This window comes from Homalodisca vitripennis, chromosome 8, assembly GCF_021130785.1.
Source record: "Homalodisca vitripennis isolate AUS2020 chromosome 8, UT_GWSS_2.1, whole genome shotgun sequence".
Taxonomy (NCBI): Eukaryota; Metazoa; Arthropoda; class Insecta; order Hemiptera; family Cicadellidae; genus Homalodisca; species Homalodisca vitripennis.
Window position 1 is genome coordinate 74,113,721 of NC_060214.1, and position 27,696 is coordinate 74,141,416.

At 33.1% G+C, this 27,696-nt stretch overlaps 1 protein-coding gene across 1 annotated transcript; it reads left to right on the forward strand.

The window, feature by feature from the left end:
- The first annotated feature begins 230 nt into the window (after positions 1-230).
- LOC124368232 (iron transport multicopper oxidase fetC-like) lies at positions 231-22,669 on the forward strand. The gene is given in 9 exon segments (XM_046825508.1): positions 231-242; positions 745-822; positions 824-884; positions 887-958; positions 1,425-1,648; positions 14,794-15,013; positions 19,469-19,711; positions 20,664-20,759; positions 22,536-22,669. Coding segments are annotated over 9 exon segments (1,140 nt in total).
- The last annotated feature ends 5,027 nt before the right edge of the window (positions 22,670-27,696 follow it).

Sequence of the window (27,696 nt, forward strand, 5' to 3'; positions counted from 1 at the left end):
TTTGATCTTTAAATTTTCATCACCAAAATGGCCCGTGTTCAATATTGTCACCAAAATGAATAGCCATAAAGATGATCACCATTATTTACGAGAATTTCGATCTAGCTGCATTGATTATTGTATAACTCCAGAAACATACTAAAACATTTTTGTATATGAAAAGTCTATAACTATTTTATTTTCAAGGTAAGTAATGTTCCAATATGGCAGTAGGGTAATACAGCCTGATCATGAGACTCAAGGTAATAGTCTACCTGAATCTTTCAGGACACCTTGGTATATATCGTAAAACGCTGAATTAAAGACAATCTTCATCTAAAACTTGGGCAAAAACGGGAAAGTGCTTGAAAATACCAATGGAGGTAGGAATTGTTCAACTAATTCTAAACGCTATGTTATGGTTTCAATCAAAAGATTTCTAAAATTATCATCAAAAGATTGCTTTAAGAAAATGGTTTATGTTAATAGCCTCATAAGTCATAAGAATCTTATTTTTAAGACTGCTCTCATAGATCCCACCATACAAAAGAGAGCAACGCAAATACGATCGCCACATCGCCTTTTTGTCTATTAAAATATCTGTGAGGCAAAAGATTGTAGAATTTTTATTTTCCATAATACTAAACAGAGCTTTTAAGCTCAATTTTATAAACTTTCAGTAAATAGTTCAATTATAACTTATAAGCAGCGTGAGAAGTTTTAGTGGCGTATTAAGATTGATTCTATGGACGGTTTCAATTTCAGGTATGCTTTGGAGATATGTTAATAATAGATGTGAAAAACAAAATGCCGGGTCGTCGTACATCCATTAACTAGCATGGGATGCCTGAAATGGAATGACAGCAAGTTCATTGATGGAGTTCCAATGGTAACTCGGTGCCAAACTTGGAGTGTGCAACTTTCAGATACTCTTTTGTCGCTGATCATCCTGGTCTTCATTTTTATCACTCTCGTGATGGTGAGGATCAATTTTCAATTTGGAAACCCAAAACTTACTAATGAAAAACAGTGTTTATTTGGTTGAAATGGTTTCACGATTATACTTTGTAAGATTTTTAAGACTGGTGTATATTTCGATTTACTTTAATGTTATATATTTGCCAAGATGAGAGACTAAAGTAACACAATTATTAATAAACTCAGTTAAGATGCGTATGTATGAATACAATTTTAGAACCTCTGTTAAAAAGTAATCATTACACAATATTTAAAAAAATTTAAGTTGAATATTTTTACTATGCGTTAAGTAAAAAAACAAATTTTGGACTCTTCATTAACCACAGTGATGTGTTAAATCCTACAATTTTAGTGAGCATTGAAAGATAAAGTGTTCTTAGTAATATTTTGGACTAGCTATGTGAACAATTTATAGATTTGGTTGTTATAACAGAGGAAACTGATTCTGTTTGCATGGTTTTGTTAAGGTTATCAAAAGTCGAACGGGTTAGTAGGTGGCATGATGATTCGGGTCCCTAGATGCGACGACCCCAACTCTGCGCGTTACGACCTTGACCTTCCCTCCCACGTCATCGTGATACAAGACTGGCACAATATGACAGCGGACTCTATGGTTCCCGGGCTGCTTTACGATGTCACAGATCAGGTCCCTAAGAGTTACCTCATACAGGGAAGAGGACAAAGGTTTACGGTGAGATTGGAACTTTATACCCTTGATACCGTTACACTTTGTTTGGTGTATTGTTAAAAGAATCCTATTACCTATTAAAAGAATATTTTTAATGTTGATTTTATGTCAAACATATTCTAATAAAATTAAATTATACTTAATTTAGTTATTCTGAAAGAATGCGTCACTTACTGGATACATAATATTGTTGTGATGAATGGAATATAAAAGTGCTCGACATAATGTCAAAAAGAGTAAGCTCATAAATAGACATAGAATCGGAATGACTGCTATTTTGTCTGTTAATCCGAACATTGGTAGATTTTTTCCTTGGGCCAAGAAGAACCTGTTTACAAAGTTTTATTACTTCAGGATTGTTTAATAACATCAAGAGTTTTTCACAAATGTTCAAACAGACGGACACACTACTTTTGGCATTTTTAGTCTAAATCAATCAGAACTTATATACCAGGTTTAAAATTTTTTATTACACCGATAGGCGGACAGTCCGACCGTCTGCCTTTCGATCTGCTGGCACCAAATTAATGGAATCCATGTTTGGGATAGGAAGAACCTATGTACCAAGTTTCACACAGACGGATTTTTTCTTCAGTTATGAGGAGCTGAACAGATTTAATTTAAATATGGAAAATGTCTGTCACACGCTACGTACAGAATGTAAAGTTCAGCATAATGTTAATTAAAACTTGGTAGGTGGATTTAAAACAATGTTTTATTTATCGTAAAATGTTAAATTTAGGAGATCTTTAGATCAGCTTTTGACCAGGTGGCAGAAATATAATTGATTCTGGAACTTAACCTGACTTTGTGTTCTTGGAATAACTACTTAAAAGTTTAGTTGACAGTCGTAGATGTAGTTTTTTTGTATAATATAATACAGAATTGCTATTAAAAAACTCCTAACGTTTTTTCAAAGTAGTTATATTCAGCATTTGTCCTCCTTAGACTCAAAACTTCGTCTCCTAACTTTACACTAACAGAGTGTCATAAAAAATTATTCTAATGATACCAAATTTCTATTGGTATTAAAAAATAGGTATAGAGTAGGAGCACACGAGACCATTTATCGCGTAAGAGTCTTCTCTGAATATTATTAAACATTTTCGTTCATATAATTTTTGAGAAGTCTGTAAAGTTAAATTAAAGCTCATGTATCACTTTCTTCTCGAAATTTCGAAGGACAAACAGATATAAATAAAACTAAAGCCCTCCAGTAATAGAATTTTCCAAGGCTTAGCGAATAAGTAGAACAATTACCAATTGTGTCAAACGATTTTTAAGTTTTATTCATGCCAACGTTATAGGCTGCTATGAATCGAAATTATTCGTTAGAGAATGTACTGACTAATAAATTTTAAAATGTCGTTTCACTACATATACTGATCTTAATTACATAGAGTGGAAGGTCTCACTTTTTATTGATTCATATTGGTTTGGTAATAAGGAAATGCATACCTGTCAAGAAATGTCAACATGAACATTGTACCATTGTATCTGAAAATATAGATATTTAAGTTAAATTAATTGGTAATGTTACATTGCAAGATAAGGAACAAAGTTACTGAATCGTGGCGTAATTTTATAAACATTTTAAGTAAAATTGGAATAGTCTTCTGTGGCAAAGTTATGGTTAAATACCATTCTCTTCTAATTTTTGTTCCTAAATATGATCATTTAAAAATTTACAGGAAAGAACTAAATTTACTGTTACTATTTACAACTAAATTATTAGTAGAGTATTATAAACTGATGTATGCACGAAAATGAAATTCATAACCTTTTGATAGCCTAACTAAAAATTCATAAATTTAAGATTGTAAAAAATAGTTTAGATAATAAAGAAAACCTATACCCACTCACACACGCCCACTCAGGTATAAGCTTTAACGCCAGACGCAATGCCAAGTCTGGTCAACTCAACTTCCCCTAACGATCTCGTAGAATCAGCTATCCAACAGCTGTGCCAAACCGAGCGCCGTTATCAATTACTTGAATCGTTTCAGAATGTGTTCCTTTATAGAGTTTCAGTTATAGGGAAAGATATACTGTGTATAGTTGTAAGGTGATGAATAATAGTATAGCTTTGCCATTAACAGTTGTCGTATATCTGTCACTTATACTTGATATAATAGAAACGCTCATACAAATAATAAGGTAAACCTGTGCTTAAAATTAATAAAACTGAAATATAAAATGCCGGTTACAATATATTTGTATGTCTGTTTAGATTTTTATTAAGTGCATGTTTTAGAGTTATTGAAGTTGACACACAACATGGTGTGAAGGAAACAGGATTTTTCCGGACATTTGCCATCGTTAAGTGAAACAAGAAAACAGTAACACTACGTTTCGAGATCTGCAATCTGATCTCTTCTTCAGGTAAAGAACTAACCTAATACATAATTACAAACTAGGTTAAAATAAACAAATCTTACTAAAGCGTTGTGGCACGCCTGAGTCAGGAATCACAACCTACATGTTGTATGTCAACTTCACTAACACTAAAGACATGCACTTAATAAAAACTATACAAAACACCAATCATTAAACTAAACTACGGAATACAGGTCACAATACGTCTTCACTCGTCTACTAACCATCTACGACTGACCAGAGGGGGTAGCCAATGGTAATCGTGACGGCCGGCTAAAACAAGATGGCGGAAATACAAGGGAAGGGGAACAGGAATGGGCCCTTTCGTCATTATTGGTTCATGCGAGATGAACTTCTTAAAACCATATTGTGACTCCGCATTGGTTTATTGCAAATATTAGGAGTCACAATATGGTTTTAAGAAGTTCATCTCGCATGAACCAATAATAACGAAAGGGCCCATTCCTGTTCCCCTTCCCTTGTATTTCCGCCATCTTGTTTTAGCCGGCCGTCACGATTACCATTGGCTACCCCCTCTGGTCAGTCGTAGATGGTTAGTAGACGAGTGAAGACGTATTGTGACCTGTATTCCGTAGTTTAGTTTAATGATTGGTGTTTTGTATAGTTTTTTATTAAGTGCATGTCTTTAGTGTTAGTGAAGTTGACATACAACATGTAGGTTGTGATTCCTGACTCAGGCGTGCCACAACGCTTTAGTAAGATTTGTTTATTTTAACCTAGTTTGTAATTATGTATTAGGTTAGTTCTTTACCTGAAGAAGAGATCAGATTGCAGATCTCGAAACGTAGTGTTACTGTTTTCTTGTTTCACTTAACGATGGCAAATGTCCGGAAAAATCCTGTTTCCTTCACAATCCTTCCATCGTCAAAAATAACCTTCAAACACAACATGGTGGTTGTGATTCTTGACTTACGCTTTTCACAACGCTCTGGTATGATTAGTTATTTAACCTAATTTGTTATTATGTGTTACGTTAGCTATTTACCTGAAGAAGAGATCAGTTTGCAGAGCCCGAAACGTGGTGTTACTGATTTTTTATTACTGAAAAGTTCGGTAAATCGTGTTTCCTTCATTTCACTGTTAATGCAGCTTCTTAGTACACATCGTTACTTTAGTGAAGAAAAGTAAAATGGAAGAATTGGAACAGTACAAGAAGTATTTATATAATTAATATTAGTAGAAAAAATATGGCATTACACAATTATAATAAAATATAATATGACTGCACTAGTATACACATTTGCTTCTTCTGATATTTTACAGCTTTTATTATGAGAATCTATATGAAAAATGTATAAATATTTATATTGTGAATTTGCATAATTTATATTTATAAATTTTTCATCTTTGGTATTTTTGTTAGACCAAGCGAGATATATTACGGTATTTAAAGACTGTATGTCATTTATTTTATAATGATCATATGGATGGAAAGCCAGAGACACCAACAGATGATGTAGCTTTAAGAAATCATTGTCGTACTATAATATTTAAATAAATACTATATTATACAATTATTTTTCACCATAAAACATTAATAATTTTACTTTCAACCGTGGTATTATGGTAATGATTGTATCCGTTATTTAACCTTAATTGTAATTTCAATTAAGAAATTGATATAAATATAATCTAATTATTTTGTATTTAAAGCAATTAATATGCATTGAATATTAAAGTAATTACAGTTAAAAATAAACGGCATAAATTATAGCTCTAAAAATCTATTTTGCTATGACTGAGAAATATAAAATTTTGAGTTTTTATAAATTTTTGATGTTAATAATCAAATAAAAATGTATTACTGGAGATTATTTTAACAAAGTACAATTTTCTCGTATTCCATCTCCTATTAAGGAATCACCTACGCATCTATAATAGTCTTCAAGCTTGTCCCCGTCAAGAAGTCCTTCTTAAACTAACAGTCCCAATATCCTATATTTAGAGTAATTACAACATGCACATGACAGTTTGCTAACACCCATTTCTTATTAGATGACAATTCCACTATTAAAATTCGTATCTCATCCAACTGGAAATTCCCAAAGCTATATTAATAAACTATCGCTCTTTTTTAATGTTTAATAACCAAAAAGACTAGAGGCCAAGAACTTGGTATTTGGCACAGGCTCGGCCCCGATAGCTGAAATTAATAGTCTGAAAAACAAATACGCACGTACATTCTAATTCTAATTAACATCTTCCTTCGAAATATTTCAATTCAGATTTATGCAACTAGCAAATGTTAAATCGAGTTATTTTAAACATACAATAATATTTACAACGCTTCATTGTTTCATATAGGAGAGCGATACAGTGTTGTAATCTACTGTAATCGGCCCATAAGATCTTACTGGATCCATGTAAGGGCTGTGAGCACCTGCGAATTCACAAGAGCCTATCAAGTCGCCATCCTTAGATACCGAGGGGCTTCCAAAACACCACCATCTCCCCCTCCTACCTACAATATAACTTGGGTAAACAGTCCAGGAGTAGTGAGTTAACAAAAATATAAGTATTTGGTAGCATTATGTACTAATGAGTTTATAGATCCTCCTCCGTACACTAAAAGTAGGCTACAATATCTCTATCCCAACCGTTATTAAACCATTTATGTAGAGGTTAACAATTTCGGTTATATTATTGTATAGCTTTACCTCTGAAACCATTGAGATTTTCAGAAAAAGTACCATTAATGTAAAACATAGAAAATAATAAATTTATACAAGATTACTAGATATTTAGGATAAATAATTAAAGGATTTGATTTGTAAATTGTCCAAACAGCATTATTGAATTAGTATAGCAAATGCTATAACAAAGTGTTTTATTTGTGTATGAGTTTTTCTGACATTAAACGTGATCTTCACAGATGTGAGAAATCTAAATTTAGAACTAAATATATAAAACAGATTTAATAAAATAAACATACAATTTTATATCATATTAACACAACTTCTGATTATTGTAACGTCCCCTAATTATTTAGTAAAAACTTTTAGTTTTTAAACTGAGATACATTGGATGATGAAAAGTAAATTAAGAATAAACAACATATATAATAAATAATAAATATGCATAATAGAATCGAAAAATTTAAATTATTATTCAATACACACATTTGTTGAGTGGTTAATCCTACGATTGTTACCAAAGAGAGGTTGGCTAAGTGTAACTGTGGTAAAATTCAAATTTAAAAACGGGTTTATAAAAAGGGGTATATTTACAATAATGTGTTGTAAAGAAATTCATTTACTACAACCGATATCACCGTATTAATCGTCATATTAATCGTACGTTTTTAAATAATTTTAGCAAATAGAGTTTTATTTAGAGGTAATTCAAACAAAATTATTTAAAAATAACAAAAAACCCACATCATGTACATTTTTATTGCATTTTAATTTCTTTGCCATTTTTAAACAAAATCCTATTTCAAATTTCCGAAGTCTTTTGCCTATCTGTTGATTGAGTGTTAAAATATGCCAGTGAGTTAAATACTCTTATTCAATCAACTCGTATTAGCTTTGCTTAAAATGTAACTGAATCGAAGAAGAAATTAATGATAATAAATCAATTTTACATTTTGGTTTCGTCCTGTATCTAATCCGTTTTTAGGAGAATAACTGTATTAATATGTGCATACTGTATACTATATAAATTTCCTATACATATTGTGTAATATCACTGATTCAGTATCATATAATGTAGCTAATTAATGAAGGTTTCACCTCGCTGAAGAAAGTTGAACTTCTAACTAGTTTATAACTTTCAGTTTAATGTACAAATGGCACCGTAAAAACGTTAATTTACTTATAACTGTGTAGGAGCGTGACAGCACTAACCTAAAACGTTAAGATATAGGGTTTCAATTTTAATAGATCTACTTTACCAAAGAAGATGAAGGTTGTTGTTAGCCTGGTCAGTGCTTCCCTATCCTTCTTTGACGGAATCATCTGGAACAAAGCTTTCTTCCAAGAAATGATTGAGATGGAAATCCCACTCTCCCTCTCTTTTGAAATAGTAAATATTTTGTTACTACACTGAGAGTTATCTCAGTTTACATCCTAAATTAAAAAAGTTAAAACACCTATACTATATACTGGGATTCAAATTCCACTTTTAGCACAAAATTCTAATATCCTATTAGAAAATCTTTTTATGAAAGCAGTATGATGAATGATTCCGGAATAAACAGAGTGTCAGGTAAGCTGCAAAATCTCAAATTCAAAGTTAATATATTTCACTAATAATTGTTCTAAATGCTAGTTTTGTGAGTGCCATAACAGCACCATAATGAAATAAATTTAGGAAATATCGTGTAAACTTTCATAAAACTGATGTGACACCAAAAATATATACTGTTTATTAAATACTATTAAATATTTGTAGTAAATAAAACTATGCATTTATATCATGCAGTTTTCCTATCTCAAACACGGGTTTTTGCCCTTAAAGCTATTTTAATAAAACAAAAACTACGAGTGATATATTTTTATGCTTTATAGATGTGTTATTTATTTAAAACACAAGCCGACGAATTAAAAATTCCAGGTTTTTGACAATTTTATACTACAAGCTATTATAATTAGGACTACTATTGAAAATCCTCCAGTTTAAATAAAATAACATATCATAATTATTCGGTTTGAATGAACCAAACAAAACTAATTAAAAAAATATCATGCTTATCTGTAGAAATCATATATTTTGGCAGGCAACACAATTTTAGGAAAACACAATACGGATGTAGATGGCAGTGGTATAATAAGATTTCACCACGGCAATCGAATCGTCGATATTCAACATTATCTAAAAGTGAAGAAACTGAAATGTGCATCAAATTACGTTTAAGGTATTTTATATAAAATTACAGTTCGGAAGTTCTTATATCTTTAAAAGTTATAATTAAATAATGAATTAAAAATATATGCGATATGTACATTTTAAGAATGTAACAAACACAACAGTGTAAATTTGAGTTACCTTTTAATAATTTCAAGGATAAACGTGATCAACAGCTATCTTGTGACACAAATAACACATGTAAATCATCATTGTACTTGTGGCCATCACGCAAATGCCATACAAATGATTTTACTTTTTTGAGTTAAATTGGAACAATAGTGTGGAACCAAATTCTTTTATACGATTTTATGATTGTACTATAATGAAACTATTTTTATATGAAAAGGCAATACAGGTATTAATTTTTATGTAAAATATTAATTCTTTACTTACGTTTTTATAGTTTTAGTTTTCATCTCCTTACTACACACTGGACTCTTTAGATTTAAAGGAGCAATATAATCGTCTTGTACATCTTGTAACATGTTTCTATCTTTAAAATTAGATTTTGTCACGAAAAGCGCATGAACATCTCCATTGCTCTCATTACGCAAACTTTTTTACTACTACTCAATTATAATAATACTGTTGTTCTGTAAAATGAAAACTGGTTGAATTTATAATTTACGAATATTTATAGTAAGTTATAATGTTGTAATTTTCGATACTATTTATTTCTAATTGACAGTTAACTCGGCTGTCGTGGGAGCCAATCTATACCAGGAAAAATGGCTGATATATACTGCAAAAATATATGTTAGTAACCATTCTGCATCCATTTAAATTAGAACTTTATACTGATATTGCATATTTATACAAATTTTTCATTTATTAAGTACATTTCTGGTTTTCCGACCCCCCACCAAAAACTGTTATGCATATTAAACCTTTTAAAATAATATCCTGTTACAAGTAATGAGTCATGTTAACTCAGACTGCTCGGAAGATAGTTGGTTTACAAAAGGTCCCTGTGTAGCTGATTTGAGGGCTGTTTCAATCACACCTCACATTCGCAAACCTCAACCCGACGTCAGGATATTTCGGGCACTGGGTTACTACACTTTCACCGAGGACGAACTGTTCTGCACTTCTGATTACAAATTGTTCATACGTAAGTATAATTGCAGCAATGAAGAAGACTAAGTAACATTTTTAATAAGTGCGTAAGAACTTTTATAAATTAGGAAGTAAAATCTATAACACAGAGATCCTTTTAAATACAAACGTGTATAATAAATTAAATATTATTGGAAAGTTTCTATTAAAGATTGAAAACGTATGGATACTTAGGTTATTGCATTAGCAAAATACTGCAGATAAGATAAACTCTGGGAGGTATAATTGAAAATAAAGTGATTAATTCCGTAGAAGAAGATTTTAGTAGTATTATTGAATCCTAGATGTGACTTTAATACGTTAAATTCATTGAGGCAACCTGGAAACAGCTAAAAATTAGCTTTCTTCATGATCAGTTATTTTTCATAGCTGATGGTTGACAACTCACTGAATTCCTGTGGGCAAAAGAAGACTTTTCACTGATGTTTCTCGCTTCCTCACACTTAGAGAGGCCTTGCATCATGATGAAGAAGTCCACATTTTCTTAGTACTTCTAAGCGGTTGAATTTTTAAATTATGTCTCAATTTAAGTGAAATCGTGTGTCAAGGAGCCCAGGCGTGTTTGATAGGTAGAAAGGAGGTATTATTTAGGGTTGTGGGCCTATTGACCGTCTTTTTAGATCTTGTGTTAACCAGGTGTAACACATCGTTTAAGGTGATAAATCAATATTATATTTCAAGATTAAAATGTTCATATTATCTCTTAATTGAAAGTTTTATTGTGTTTTCAAGGAAAGTTCTATAAGTACCATGCGGGAGAAATAACATTGTTGACTATGTACTATTTAATAATTTCTTTAGCTGTCTGTGTGTGTTCTTTATGACTTGCACAGACGAGTACAATTAAAAGTACCAATTTGAAACAAATCCCATGTTTACATTGGGCCAATGCACTTTAATTAACAAATTATTTTTTAAAACAGTTGTAATATACAGGGTGAATATAAAGTCAGGACCCCACCCTCTACTTTTTTCTATAGGTAATATAAGGAGATATCCTTCGGGTAGTGGTGCAATATTGAAAGGAAGTTTCATTTTATGGTATTGAAAATTGTTTGTGTCCCCAAAAAATGCGAAATTTTAGGGGCAACCCAAAAATTTCAAAAGTACACTCCTATCAAGTGACCCCTCATTTTAAAGAGCATGAAAAAACTTAAATAGTGGTGAAAACCAGAGATTGTTATCTTTTTCCTAATCCGAAATAATAGCCAGTATTACCAGAACAATTTTAATAACTCACCACGTCACGAAGTCAAATAAAATGTTCATACAAACGAAAATAGAAACAATTACAATACAAATATACTCTAAATACATAATCTACATACATAGAAACATACTCCACGCCGAGATGTGCACGTCGGAGGTTTCTATACTAACCCCTCCTTTCTCCTAACTAGCTAACTATAATTGACGCCTTTGATAGGCTTCCGACTATCCAATCACAAGTCCAGAGAGACCCATTGTCAACCCCTATTGTAATCCCTTTAAAAAATTCAAATAAAAGACAAATGTGCTGTCTTACTCTACCATTCTATCCGCATAACCTTTCTTGAGAAATTACATAATATATGTTACCAATTACACAAATGTTTTATTTTATTACTGCAAAACAAATATTTAAAGTGGGAAATTTAGTACGTTCTGGAAATTGGCCTAAATAATAATTTTCAATGTAAACCTATGAATATTTACAGTAGATAAAAAAGTTTCATATTTTAATATATATTTTTTAAATAATTAAGTTTTGTTTATAAAAATGTATAGACATGGAGCATTTAAAAACTAAATTCAGTTACAAAAATTATTTTATAAGTTATAAACGAAAAGTTATATTTCCTAAAGCCTTAAGGGCAGTCCGACCTCCATAAGAACATAATGTTTAACTTGGGAACCTATATCTCTGTAATGGTTATAGATAGAGTCCTGATTTTTATTTTACTTATTAAATAGCTTATAATCTAGGTCTTATCATGAGGTTTTTAAATTTGAAAAAAAAAATTAAAAAGTTATAATTTTTTTATAATTTATTGTTTTTAACTAACTTTTTTATAAGTAAAAATGTTTACTGTGCCTCATTGACAAGAAGATATTTATAAATTCCCATGAGGGGAACTAGGCAATAGTAAGTAGAATACTGTATAAAAATTTGACTGGGGTAGGCCTAGTAGTTTTTGAGTTATAGGGCCCCAAAGTTAAAAAATAACAAGTTTCGGCAAATCAAGAAAAAGCAAGAAGGTAGCATATTTTGGACTCATACCTTGGTTTAATGATGGCCTGCACTGTAGGAAGGGTTGTCTGGATCCTCTGCTTCTTGATACAGATCCTCCAGCTTCCTTTTGGCTAAAGTCCTTGATTGCCTGATTTTTTTTTTCAATGTCGGTAGCCGCTTTATCTGCTTTGCGAATCCGCTGGGTGTCGAGACGTTTTAAAGCTAACCGCATATTCAGTCCTGGTTTCTAGCCCAATGTGCTCTAAAACTTTCACTTTGGAGCTGTACCCATCATTGAATGATAGGACTGCCTCATAGACACCTAGCCTAAGAGCAACCTAGTGTAACAAAGGTGCGTTTAGGGAGCCGAGCCCAAATGACATTATTCATAGACTCATTAGGATTTTGAGATTTTCCTTTGAGACATTTTCTGAGTAGTTCTAGGCTGCACAAAGATTTAAAATAGAGGTTTGATTGCTTTCATTAGAACAGGTGAGAGGTGAAAATGCTGGCTGTGGTCATATTTAGTTTTTTCTTTGGCGGCTTTGTTATACTTACACCATGTGTCCCTTCGGTGTCTGGCATAAAATATGTAAAGGCGTATCGTTAGTAGACTGAAACATGACAGTACAACGCCCAAACTGCTCGCCTCATGGCTTCCACGCTGTGTGTATTCCTACGGATGGCTAGTCCATAGTATATTTGGGATTTGTTGGATCGCCTTTCCCTGTTAGCCTACCTTTCCCAGAAAGAGATTTTCCGTCAGAAAGCTTCAAGCCTTTATTTTTCATGATAAAGTCCCTTATTCTTGTCCCCATCCTCTTCTGGACGTGTCCTACACATTCCAACTTCTGAATGGACACATCTGGGCCATAATGGTGCTTCTGCCACAACTGCTGCATAGCCATTGGAGTCATCACCATCTCCAAGGTACTCCACATAGCGAACACCGTAATTTAGTCTCGGATCTTTTTGAACATTGCAGTCGCACCTTCAGCTTCCATACCTCCACTGCTACCTACATAATTTGCCTTGCATATTTCTAAGTGTTGGTTGCTTGTTTCTCTGAGGGCAGTTACAGTATTTTGACATTGAATAAATATCTATTACTTTACCCGTATCTGCTGAAGTAATTGTGACAAACGCCATTTAGCGAGGTGTGGCCTCGCTTTTGCCAGCTTCCGTCAACCGCAACACATAAGTCATTAGAATTTCCATTTTCAATAACTGCTTCTGTCACTGCTCTCTTCATAGAGTTTTCACACACACTTTCTACATGGCTGGACAAAAACTGTTCCATGTTGATTGAACTTGCTGGGCGGAGCGCGGGTAAATTCATCATGCCGCAAAGAGTTTGGGCAGCATATAGCCCTTTCCTATTACACGCAAGCCGGATACTAACCTTAGGTTCAAGTCATAGTAGCATTGTGAACTTTTGCTTGGTGACCTCAATAGGCCTAGGCCTAATAATCTGTTGCTTTGGGACAGTTGTCAAAAGCTTTTGTCATGCCACAGCTACAGGAGACGGAAATTTGTACTGCGAGCCCTGCTAATGGTTTTCGACTAAATGATAGGTTGCCATGACAAACCCTACACACTGCAACATCTTTCAAAACTGATTCTAGCTGTACAATGTTTACTATGTCATACTGTAAGGTATCAGTTGAATTATCATAGCAGGCTAGGTTAGGGCTCAATTTCTCATTGGATGTGGAAACAACTTTGGGTGTTCTACTAGGGCCTATCCTCTTCATTACCTGAAGTTACTACTGTTTTCTTGCTACGAACAACAGTCTTCTTCTTGTAACATAGTTTCTTAGTTCCTACTCTCTTCTTATTACCCATTTTAATCTACATTCAATTACAATAAACTCCTTTACAAATAAAAACAACAGGGAAACTTGCAAATCACAAAACACAGTATTTCAAAACTTCACAATAACCTCCAACATAAAATAATAACAACAGATGACATCTGTCATTATTGCTGACAGTGTGTGATATCAGCTAAAACCAGACTAAAAGCAAAACAGTACCAACATAACAAAACCAATTAATATCTATTTTATAGATTGTTGTTTACTATAAGGAGTGGTGCTCAACGCCAAACAACAGTTGCAAGCCTTTATATATATATTTTTTATATAAGGTTAATATTATAGTAATAAGGTATATTATATACCATTTTAAAGAGAAAATTCTAAAGAATATTAATAAATAAAAAACCAAAATTCCCCAAAAAAAAAATTTTTTTTCATGTCAGACTGCCCTTAACTAATGTATAAAAAAAATGGACATTTCACTGTTTTATTTAAGCTGGATAGTTGGATCACAAAGTAGCCTGAACGGGTTTTTTACATCCTTTTTATTTTAACAAAATATTTTATTTTTCACGTATTCAGGGAAGAGAACTATCTTAAATATCTATACATTTAACAGAAGAACCTAGGATATACGAATCCAAAATCGATTGTAAAACTTTAAGGGATGAAAGAGTATTCATTTGACTTAATTATTACCTATAATTTCGTAATCATTAACATCTCATTTCCTCCCATATTTATTGTTACTTCAGTCCCCCGCTCCCCCGTTTCCAGCGGTTAGTCCCACAATCAATGGCATTACTAACATGCAGCCATCTTCGAATCTCCTCTCACAACTTGAGGATATTCCCTGGGAGCATGTGTGTCCCAAGGTGTTTGATTTTAGGACATGGAATAATGTCCACAGGGAATGTGTTCACATCATGAAAGTTCCAAAAAATGCGGTTGCCGAGATTGTTACTGTTAACACCTGTAAGTATTTTTGCACAGTTAAAGTCAAAATTCAACAACTTTTCCAAATACAATATTGCAAAATCTATATGCTGTATAGTCACGTGTATGTGCAAATATTACTAATAAGCTACTTTTATAGCTATAACATTGATTACCATTGATACTTACAAATGAGGTGATGTAATTTTACAATAAAAATTACAAACACAAATCTAATGGACTGCAAACGAGATTAAAATAGTAGAAGTAAAGAACAAAATTTAGTTTGGAAGGGAACCACTGAATGGTGTGAAAAGAGAATCAAACTAATGACACTCAGTCAAAACATACGTGTTCTACTCATAAACGGACTATCACATGGTAGTCACACTGAGTACAGGATCACTTACAGATGATTGCAAAGATGAAGTCCGTACACATTTCATGCTCAGAGGCACTTGGTAATCTATGTGTTACTTAAATCTGGGCAACGTTATAGGTGTCAGGGAGCGGCACATCACTAAATGCAAATGTCGAGATTCTAGGGGTGCAAGGGTACTTTGATAGGTCTAATGGAGGAGATGACTGTTGGAGTTAGTGGGGTTCGTTAAGTATCAAAAATTGTTCCTAGCCTGAACAAGGATGTACCACCCTCTGCCGACTTTCATTAGATAGGCTGGTTCATAACTGTCCCTCCCTTCTTCCAGGAGGATATGACTTTTTGAGATCAGTGCCCTTATTCTTCCTCAAGGATCTCGAAAGGAGGCGGCCCCTACCCCCTAACCTTACCCTTCCTGAACTTCCTGTCATTCCGGAAGCAGCGCTAAGGTTCTAAGTGCAATTTATAAGTTTCTTGTCTTAACAGAACAAAAAAATTATCTCGATGCCCTATTACTGTTTATTTTGTTGCCCCGCTTGAGAAATACAAGGGTCGTTTGATAAGTTCGTGCAAAAAAAACTGCTTAATTTTTCAATATTTAGTTTTTTTTTCATTGTAACCTCCTTGTACGCTTTTACTCTTTGTCCAACACTATTCTAGATTGTTGATTCTTCTAAATAGTAGGATTTGTCCAAGTTTTTGCAAAATAGCCTGCTATCTAAAATAAAATAGTTTCTGCTGTCACCTCCTCGATAAAATAAAATATTCTTCCCGCAAACTATACTAAGGAACAAATAACCGTCCGACCGAGCTAAATCTGGAGCATAGGGGGTATGTGGAATTATTTGGACTCCTAACTCCATTAGTTTTGCTTAGGAATGGACAGGTGCATTTTCATAATGGAAATGGAGGTTTTTAGGACAGTCGCGGACGTTTTTGTTGCAGTTTGATTTCAAACGATCCAAGAAAAATGAACAGTCCTCACTAGTAATGGTTTTATTCTTTTCTACATATTTCTTGGCGAAGATTATTCCTTGCGCGTTCCAAAACATGTTTGCCATAACCAGTCCGGGGGAAGGAACGGTCTTTATCTTTCTTGATGCAGATCCCCCCTTGGCAACCCCTCGGAAAATAATTATGTGTCCACGTTTCACTAACAGTGACGAAAAACGCTTAAAAGCCTTTGGGTTGTGATGGAACAACTACAAACCGTGCTTAAAAACACTTGACACGATGGTTTTTTGGTCATTCATGAGCAATCGCGGCACCTACCTTGCGAACAGTTTTCTCATGTTCAAATATTTGTGCAAAATATTATGTACCCGTTCAATCGAGTCCAACAATACCAGCAACCACAGGTCCCTTCACTGTTCCACCTATTACCATATCATGGATTTTTAAAATTATTTCTTGAGCTGCGACCTCAACACGGCGCGGCGTCCAGATAATGCAGCGTCTTTTGGACTCATATGGCCAGTCCGAAAATGTTAAAACCACTTATAAAGTGTTATAATCGAAGGTGACATAATATTTATACAGCTTCCGTTGAATCTCTGTATACGACATGCTTTTTATAAAGTGATGTTTTATCAACACATGAAATTCATCTTACTCAATTTTCTAAGTCAATTCCTGGACTCTCACGAATGTAAAACACAAAGAAATAGACCAAACAGTCTGAATCTGGCGTTCTTTCAAGACATGCTACCAACTGAAAATAAGTTCAGTACTTACCAGTAGTGTTACTCTTGTACTTTACACGAACGTATCAAACGAACCTCGTATCTCTAACTTATATACAGTCAGAAAAATGTTTTTAATTCCAACCATTCCAATCTTTTTCCAGTCTACGTTACGCCCGGCTCCATAGTAGCATTTTCATTGTATTCCCGATCTAGGAAGTATGTAAAAATTACGTACGCTGGTCTGAAAAGTTTTCTTTCAATAAGCGATTGTTTCCGTCCACAATAATGTACTTGCGGTCTTAGGTATTTATTCAGTCCCGAAGTAAAGTATGTATTGTTTTCCTAATGATAAAAATAAATACATACGTTGAATGAAGAAGTGTACTTCCGCCAAAAATCGCCCACTCCTGACAATTCTAACCTACATCCGGTTTAAGGTATTTTCGGCACCGTAGTAGGATTTACCCACTTCTAAGGAATTAAGATGATTTCGATATGAAGGGGAGTAAGTATTGAGCAAGTATGATCTATATGGCCATAGATTAGCTTATATAGGAGTAATAAAATATCATCGGGGCTATATAATATTAAGTGTAGATTTAAGTATAAAAACCGCATTTCAAAGCAATTTTAAGTTGCGCAAAATACAATACAGCTGTTAACTAACAGCACAAACTTTAAAGTATAGCGTCTACATTTATAAATAAATTAAATACATACTTTTATACAGTTCCTATTAAACAATAATTAAATATTAAATACAATTCCTACAGAGAATAGTTCATACATTATCACTACAGGTAATAAAATGTGTTTTTCATAACACTTTAATACCTGCATCTTGCTTTTATTGGAGCAACACCCAAAATTCTCATATAGTTAACTAGCATGAAACAGATATTCGATTAGTTTTTTTGTAATTTTTAAATAAATGTATAGTGACATAAAGCAATGCAGGAGTAATTTAAACTACTTATTGAGTACATGTATTCGCTGAAACTTGCAAAAGTCTATATATTATTTATTTTTTGAGATGTACTGCAGACTGGCAGAAAATAAAGCTTTGCATCACTTATGGAGACTAAAGCAAACAGTGCCAGTATTCTGTCATAGGCTTTAAATGACAGACAGGCAATTCCCATGAATGAATATGAACCATCCTAAAACTCATTCATCTCTATGTTTAAATTTCATCGAAAGTAAGGAATAGAGATAAAATATTTCTTGAAAAAATCTAATGGATCGTTTAGATAGAGAATACTTGTTTTTACTTAGTCACAAGTTAAAACGTTTTAACATGATTGCGTTTGCTTTGCTTACTCACTTATTTTTTCTCTACTTTCTCGTTGACTTCTAGATTACTCATAAAACCGATGTTAAATTTCTCCTCAAAATCAACAATGACATGCGCACCCTCAAATTTGTCGTTAAGTATTATTACTATTATTATTAAAATTTGTGAAAGATTTCATGTTATAGATTACTTTGCTCTCGAGATATCGAGCGGGAAAGCAGACTAACAGAACAACACTTTTTCAGACCCTTAGTTCAGAGACGTTACTAACACACAGCCACGTTTTTCAGACCTCGGATGCCCCTATTACAAAGGTGTAAATAGATGTTCATGTTTTCTACTATAGTCTTAAGCTCTGTGAAGTCTTTAAGTGTGGTGGACTGTTTCAAAGAAATAAATAAATAAACGTTACGTAGTAAAACTAACGTAAGTTGAGGTTGGAAGTGATGGAGGACGCAAATTTTTCCTTTAGCGTGGTTTGTGTGGTGACAAATAAAAGCATTTGTAAACATTTGTTTTAAAAGTTCAATACAAAAATGAATATAGAAAATTAATACATTACTGAGACTTTGATAAGTATATCAAGTAAACGTGCTATGTACATGGATACCGGAGCGGGAATCGCGCGTATTTGATAAGCCATTAAAGGTACTTCTGGTGGATTCGTAGGAACGTATTGTTTAATTATATTATAGATAGCGTGGTCAGTAATAGTTGAAAGGACTTAGTTACGCCGAGAATGCAAAAATTTATTTGAAATGTAGGCTAAAACGGGGATAGATATTTAAAGAAACATTTAAATAAACGTTAAGTAATATATACAAAAATGACACCGGTGAACTACGCAAGCTTATTTACCGCTTTACTGTAGTTTACATTTCAAAATGTCTACAATTATTTTAGGAACAGATCACCCCCGAATACATATTACATTATAATCTCAGTTGGGTCGGAATTTGACCTCTATTGCTTTGCAATTCCAAACACCTTTAAATCTAAGAGAAATTTAAACATGGAACTTGATGGGCTGGTTATTATTATGTAATACATCTCCCTGTTGAGAATTGAATTTCAATTTTAATACAAAAGTATTACTAAATAATAGCCAATTAACACACAGCTGTAATATTTTGTAGTGCCTCACAGTGCTTCAGGGCTTTCGCACCCAATTCATCTCCACGGCTACGACATGTATGTAATGGAAATGGGATTACTTCAGAAAGGATTGCCATTCAACGAATCCTTTCCAATGCTACTTAGGTGCCTGGAGTGCAACAAACAGCCAAAGATCCCTCTGGATATGGTGTTAAAGGATACCATTCCTCTGTCTTCCGGTGGATATATTGTCACCAGGATATTCACGGCAAATCCAGGTAATTTTAGATGAGTAATGAGAATTTTTATTCATAAATGTTTGCGTTATAAGTATTCTTACTAACATTAAAATATTTATAGTAAAATTATATTAAGATATAATATACAATAATAAACCTTTAAACACTTTTTATGTATTTTTTATTGTACAACAAACATTGAGAATTTAATGAATTCATCTTCAGGCACTTGTATGTAAAAATAAAAAGTTTTAAAAGGTAAATTTTCGAGGCTACGTTTCTTATATGATATTAAAATAGTGTTGAGTAGTGTAAGATATATTGATACATGCTCTTTTAATTATGGTTGTGGACTATTTGACGTGGTCGATAAACTTAAGTCTTAACACAATGAAAATCTAATTCATGTATAATTAATTTATATAAATAATTATAAAATAAACAATTGTTATTTTTGAGTTGTTAATGTATAGAATAATAGAGTACGACAAAAATATTTTAAACTTACGCATAAGCATTTCCTCTAAGAAACAAGTAACTTTAGCTAATTTTCAAAATCAATTTATTTAGAATCAAGATGCTTTAAATACGGATTAATTAGGTTTAAATTTTGAGATTATGATCATGGTAAATATTACTTGAGCATTCGTATTTGGATTTTAATAAAAAAATGCAATGAAATTATTGTTATATCTTTACATCCAATCTTATCTGGTTTCATTGCCTTATTATAAGAAACTATGTGACACAATCAGTGTTGTTTGTTTATAATGTCAGAGTAATAAAATTATAAAAACACATTTACTTTTGATATTATGTTCATAACATTTATTTTAACCAAACTGCTAGACAACTACTGCTTTTACGTTTCTAAAAGTTATTTCAAACCGGAATTCTTTACGAAGATTAAGAACATGTACTTTTATATAGATTATAATGGATTTTGTAGTCTGTATGTCTGGTTCAAAAGTATATGTGTAAATTTTTCAGGATTTTGGGCGTTTTCACTGTCACTTCTTGTACCACCATGACAGCGGAATGCGTGGTGTGCTGCAAGTAAGAGAAATTGATGATTTTCCTCCTCCGCCAAGGGGTTTTCTGGATTTGGAAATTTCTTTACAATCTTTTAAAGAAATGCTTTAAAAACTTATATATAAATAGTCTGTACAAAATAAAAGAAATTTTTCATTTTTCCAGTACACGATAATGATATTGTGGGGAAAGGTATTTTATTTCCTATGAAATTACGTTGTATGAATAGATATTGGATCTGAAAAAATTGTATTTCCTAGTAAATATAATACAGGAACCATATTTAATGTGAAAACTCATTATTAGGCAACGAAAGTAGAAATATGTCATATACGTATTATTTCAGTGTTAATTGTTAAGAGAGTATATCTTAGATCTGGTTTTACATGAGTAAGATCATTTCTGGTCTAAATAGATTATGTTACAGCTGAATTTGCTTGATTGTCCCGATCAAGACACTCATATGCAGGTCTTGGACATTCTTTGGTCCGATAGGTTTTCAACTATTGGAATTTACTTTCGTTCCAAAATATTTTCACCGGCATATTTGCGTATGTCTTATTGTCCTAATATTCAATATAACACGTAATATATAGGACTGAGAGGCCTAATTTGGTCTAAAGGTAACTATTCTGGCAGTTTATTGGTACCAGATGCGAATTTTTCTCATTAGTGCATATCGTGTCCATTTTGCGTTGCATTCCCAGGGAAGTTCCTTCTACTATAATTATCTATCTAAAGTACTATATTGAACATTAAGTTTATTCAATATGTTTTAAGAGTGAAGGAATTCATCGTATTAAAGGTTTTTTTTCTTAATTTACATAGTTTTTACATGCATAGCCGAGTATAGTTCAAAACTATGGTATCCTTTTACTAAATCTAGGAAATATTATTACATTCTAAGACGTTTCTGCATTTCGTTACAGTGCTAAAATAGGGTATTATGACTCATGTAGAGGCACCGCACAATACTGTGAGACGATCCAATCACAACTTTATCAAAAAAATTTATGAACTTTTATACAAATCAAGTTAATGTATTTCTTTAGCATTCTAGTGACTCTGCTCATGTTGTCAATTGGTAAAATTGCTTGACTAACTGACCTAATTCAGTATTATTCTTACCTAATTGTACAAAACTCAAACGTCCATTTGGGCCATGTTTGAATTCCAAGTATCCAAATTTAGATTGTTATTTAAATTTACCTAATAACTAGCATATCTCAGCTATGTAACTTGTACGCGAAACTTTAGTGACAAAATTACCATTGTAAAAACTTGTTGCCGACCATTATGTGCTAGGAATCGGTCTAAAATAGTTAGGTAATGGTTTCAACATGCCAAACAATTGTTTAGAATTCCTTAATTACATTCTCCCACCTTCAACTAACTGATCGTTTCCACGTGAGATAGTAAGCCGGGAAGAGCTTTCGTACATAAACATTGATAAAACTACTAGTTTATAAGCAAGAACTATCCAAGAATCGGTTGATACATTTATCAGTATTTAGCAGTTCAAATTTGTGACCAAATGTGATTGGAATACGTATTAAAAACTCTTTTTACATAGTGCACGTTTAATTTAGATTGGTCCATAAGGTAAGAAGTGTTTTTGTTTTGTTTTACATTTAAATATGTATATTAATTTACTTTCATTAATAATTTCCTTTTATTTAATTTCCATAATAGATTCGTAATAACTATCACTGATTGTAATACTCTCTCGTATCCTAAAATTGTTAAAATCTTCTGCAAATCTTGTAATGGCCAAACCATACTTTTCTTTTTTCAACAAACTCTAATCAATCGTAAATAAATCTTTATGTTCTCTTAGAACAAGAATCTGAAAAACCTCTTTGGTCTTGCTTCAAGAGAGGCAGAATATTCAACATCGGTAGTATTGGTGATAGAGGCCTCCTCCTGTCGATATCCATTGAGGATGGAATGCGGGCACTCTCAGTCATGTGATATAAGAGGATATGGAGAGTTCTCTACCAGCGTCTCCAATATATCAACGCAGGCAGAGGTGGAATATCCTGGTGTCCAGGCTAGCCTTTACTGCGTTTAACTCTTAAAAAACCCCAATGACTCCAAAATTCATACACTTACTGCTACTTCTTACTTACTAGAAGTATCGATATACGTTTGCATGATTATGTTTAAATGGAAAATAAAGAAATAGTACAGTATAATGCCAACGGTACTGTTGAGTTCACCGTATTCCACAAGATTCTTTTTCCCCTTGAAAATATATTTCTTTTTATCTTTACGCATGATGACCTTTGCGATGACATGAAGAGTTGAAATGTAATATTATAACTCTACCTCCACAACCTTAAACTTAATAGTTAAATTAATATACATCTTTCCATTGGGAGGTAACATTTTATTCCAGCAGAGAGTGATTCTGGTTACATTGGCAAGGAGAAAAACACTGAATAAACTAATAAATTATTAAACAAATTGCAGTGTAAATATTAATCACGAATTTAAAATGTTTTGGTAATATGCATTTTTATCTTCGTAACAAACCTAAAGAAAGAAAGCCTTTTTAATGTGTTCCGTTAGAAGTATTACCCAGCAGACCACAAGAAACAGCAACAACAAAGTGTTTTTCCTGAAAAGTGTGTCCTATTTTGCTCCAGATTGAACATACCGGATATTCATACCGAGACTGTATAACCTTGAACCTTTCTCTTAATTTAAGGGAAAGTATAATGTTAAATTACTTTATACATATACCATATTTAACTGGTATCTTTAATGTGTTTATGACACTTTTTTAACAATTGATTACTATTTAGATTACAACGTGGTTTTGAAAATTTCGCAGATTTTTATAGTAACAAAATTGTTATATATATATATATATATATATATATATATATATATATATATATATATATGTGTGTGTGTGTGTGTGCGTGTGCGTGTGTGTGTGTGTGTGTGTGGTGTTGTGTGTGTGCGTGCGTGCGTGTGTGCGTGCGTGCGTGCGTGCGTGCGTGCGTGTGTGTGTGTGTGTGTGTGTGTGTGTGTGTGTGTGTGTGTGTGTGTGTGTGTGTGTGTGTGTGTGTGTGTGTGTGTGTGTGTGTGTGTGTGTGTGGTAGAATGTAAAGGAGTAAAAGAAGTCCATTGCACAATTCCACGTGTACATACAATATAGCTTTACTAGTTTTGAAGATTCGTCATTTTTAGCTTAGAATCACACCTAAAATCTGGAAATGCATAGCTAGCCCAAACTTTTTGTTACACCCTGTATACATATTTCTCGTTTTGCGATGATAGCTACCTTGTAGTATAATTCTATCCGACCTAAGTGGGAAGAGATTTCTTTGGGAAAATAGCCCTTAGAACTGCAGGACAAAATGAAAGCTATATTTAGATTTAATAACTCATCTGATGAAAGTAACAAAGAATGGGAGTACATTTATCGTTGCAATAAAAGATTCCTTTTATTTTGTTGCAATCGTTGTTGAGTAACAATAAGAAATTAAATTAATAAATGAAATATCCACATTTTCTGAAAGAAACTTTATTGATCTCCTCTCATTTGAATATTATTATATTATATCTTAAAGCTTTTAGAGAATTATATAATTAAAAATTAGGTTTCTTAACTATTCAGGCATTAATCAACTTTAACAAGACTACCAAAGCCATCACGCAGATTTTTTCGATGGTACAGTTCTACGTTTAGATACTGTACCAGGTGGGTTAACTTCTCGCTGATTTAAACTTCCCAGCTGAACCCATACTGGGCACAGAAAAAACCGATATGTCACTCAATCTGGGTAACCTCATGGATGTTCAGGAGCACAGCTCACGAACTAAAATTCTGGGACTCAAGAGTAGTTCCATAGGTCTAGTCTACTGCGGAAGATGACTGTTGGTGTTAGGGGTTGTAGGAGTTAAAGTTTCTTGTTATTCCTTTTAGTACTGGGTTCAATGTCTAAACTTTTTGTCCTAAGAGATCAGTGGTCTACGTTTGACTACGAGACTTTACTTCCAAAACCAATCAAAAGACTGCAGCACAAGAGCGGAATATGGGCCATTGATCTCTCCCGACTTAGTAAAGAAGTATCAGTGTACTCCGCCAGAGAGAAACGCTAGTCATGTCGGTAATGTAGATTATTAAACTTCTTTATCAAACTTGTCTGTCACAGCCTAAACTATGATAAACAATCAGTAAATCTTATCAAGTTAACTCCAGTTTATAATTAATATATAATATATTATAAAATAATATAATTATTCTCATATTAAATGTAATATATATTATATATTAATTACATAATATAAAAACTATATGGTAGCACGTTCACCTGGCGAGTGAGAGATACGGGTTTGAGTCCCGGCAGAGCAAGTACTTTTTGCGATTCAATGTTTATTGAAATTATATATATTATATATATATATATATATATATATATATATATATATATATATATATATATATATATATATATATCTGTATTAAGCCGGGATAAGAAACCAAAGAGTCTTCTTTTTCTCGTGTCCCGATACAATATTGTTTCTTTCCTATAGAAAGAACTCCATGGGCCCTATGCCATCACAATTCCCCCCCCCACCCCCCCCCCCCCCCACCCCCCCCCCCCCCCACCCCCCCCCCCCCCCACCCCCCCCCCCCCCCACCCCCCCCCCCCCCCACCCCCCCCCATGGTTGCAAGAACTGCTTGGCTCAGACTTGCACATTAAAAACAAGCTACTTCGAAAAAATTTAACATTTTGAATAAAAAAAAAGGCAGTGTAAGGAAAATTTAGAAAACTAAAAAAATTTAGAAAAACGTCTACCCCTTTAAAAAAACTTAAAACTAGGACTTAGCTCTCATAGCTGTGTAGAATTCCTCCGCTCCCACCGGCAAGCCTAGCCTTCCATTTCAAACCACGATCTGCTACCAATATGCGACGAATTTCGAAAACTGAATTTGGAAAGACTGGGTCCTAAATATTAAACGAGGTCGTGAAACGTTGATTGGAAGGTAGGCATACGATATTAACACCAAAACACCGTGCCGGTTCGTAGAGGGAGCGGGCAGCCAGCTTTGATTTTGTAACTCCGACCACAGAAGACTCCAAGATGTCCTTGCCCTATGGAAGTCAGAAGAGAAGAGCACAAGAAACCTAATTCCAGATATCTAGAAAACCTGAAAATACTAGAACCAATCAAAAAGCCAGAAAGCCACAGAAACATCTAGAAAGAGAACAACCATCTGGTAAAACAGATGGCTCGACCAGCTGTAAGGAAACAGCTCCCGGTCCGTCCAAAGACCAACAAAATAAAGTGGCAAACGCCACAAAGGTTTACTCCTTAAATCTGGATTTCTTTTTGAAGATACCCATAAAAGACGGAATGTTCAAAAGGAACTCTTTGTATCAGATTTTCGTTTTGAATCAGAGCCATCTACGGTTCAAGTCCAATTATCTACTTCCGATGAAATACTTGTTGTTCCGCCCTGATTTGGGATTGTGTTCAAAATATTGTATTGCACTCAACTCTACACCGGACGACCAAATGAGAATAAAGAATATTTATTATCTGAATTACACTAGCAGCTGCTGCAACCAGACTGAGCTGTTTTGTAGCCTATGCGCCTGTGATGTCAAAACGAAGCAGATTTTGTTTTGATCTTCTTCGTTACTGACTTTTATTGGACCATTATGAAAGCTCACCAGTTTCACTGGACTACTTGTTCAGACTGATGTGGACTCCAGATTAAAGGAGTTAACCGCATCACGTCAAATATTTATTTGTTATACAAATTCTGACAGGTTATTGTCGTAAGTAATCAGAGTGAAAATTATTACAGCTATGATTCAACAACAAATAAAATACTATTCCAGCCTTAATTTAATTAAATAAATTAAAAACAATGTAGGGAGTCTTGCGGAAGTTTCATATTTAGACAATATATACTCCTTATTATGCAATAGATATTCCTTATTATGAGTATTTACAAAAAAAAGTTTCGAAGACATTCCAAGGGCATTCCAAAGCTCTAAAAATTTTCCGTTTACTTAGATTTCATAAATTTAATATATATCAAAGATTATTTAGAAAAGGACGCTTAAGTAAAATTTGAAAACAATATTAAAATATGAACCTTAATAACTATACTTACATACTACTTACATTAAATACAAAAATATTAAATGAAATTTACGGATTAAATTTAAAATATATATTGTCTTAATTTATTTTTTAAGTCCACACAATATGTAACAATCTTAAATACTAAATACGTTCCTTCACAATATATATGGATAATTAAAGACAAAAATGGCAAAGGAAAATATAATTATTAAAGGGACCGGGAAGGTCCTATGCTGCGCATGTTAAATTTCCATATGTGGTGCACACTTTTCTCGGAAAGTACTAAAGATACATACATAAGATTTATACCACATGTTATATGCATATTGAACTACACTTTAAAGCAGGGATTTATCTTTTTCATTTTTATTTTTCAAGTTATGATTTTTTTTGAAAGTGCCTTTTTTTGTGATGTTTTTTTTTTCAAAGAAAAATATTATAACTTGAAAAATAAAAATGAAAAAAATAAATCACTGCTTTTAAAGTGTAGTTCAATATGCATATAAAATGTGGTAAAAATTCCATCTATGTAGCTGTAGTACTTTCTGAGAAAAGTGTGCACCAAGTTTCAAAAATGGTGATTCGAGAATCGCAAATCAAAGTAGGCCTACTTTTAAAAACACATGTAATCATACCTTTATTGATTTAAAAACAGACAAGCTCCATAACTTGGGTCATCTGGGTCTTCTTCTTTGTCTTCCAGCTTTCTTTTACTTGATCTTTTGTTCTGTCTTGCTTGTTTACTAATTTCAGATGCTGCTCGAAGCGAATCAAATACCTTACACTTATGGACTAGTTTCATTCCTGCTACTGTATTTTTCCCCACACTGATTCCACACTTTGCAAGCACTTGACACTTGGTTATCTGTCCAAAGTTGAAGGT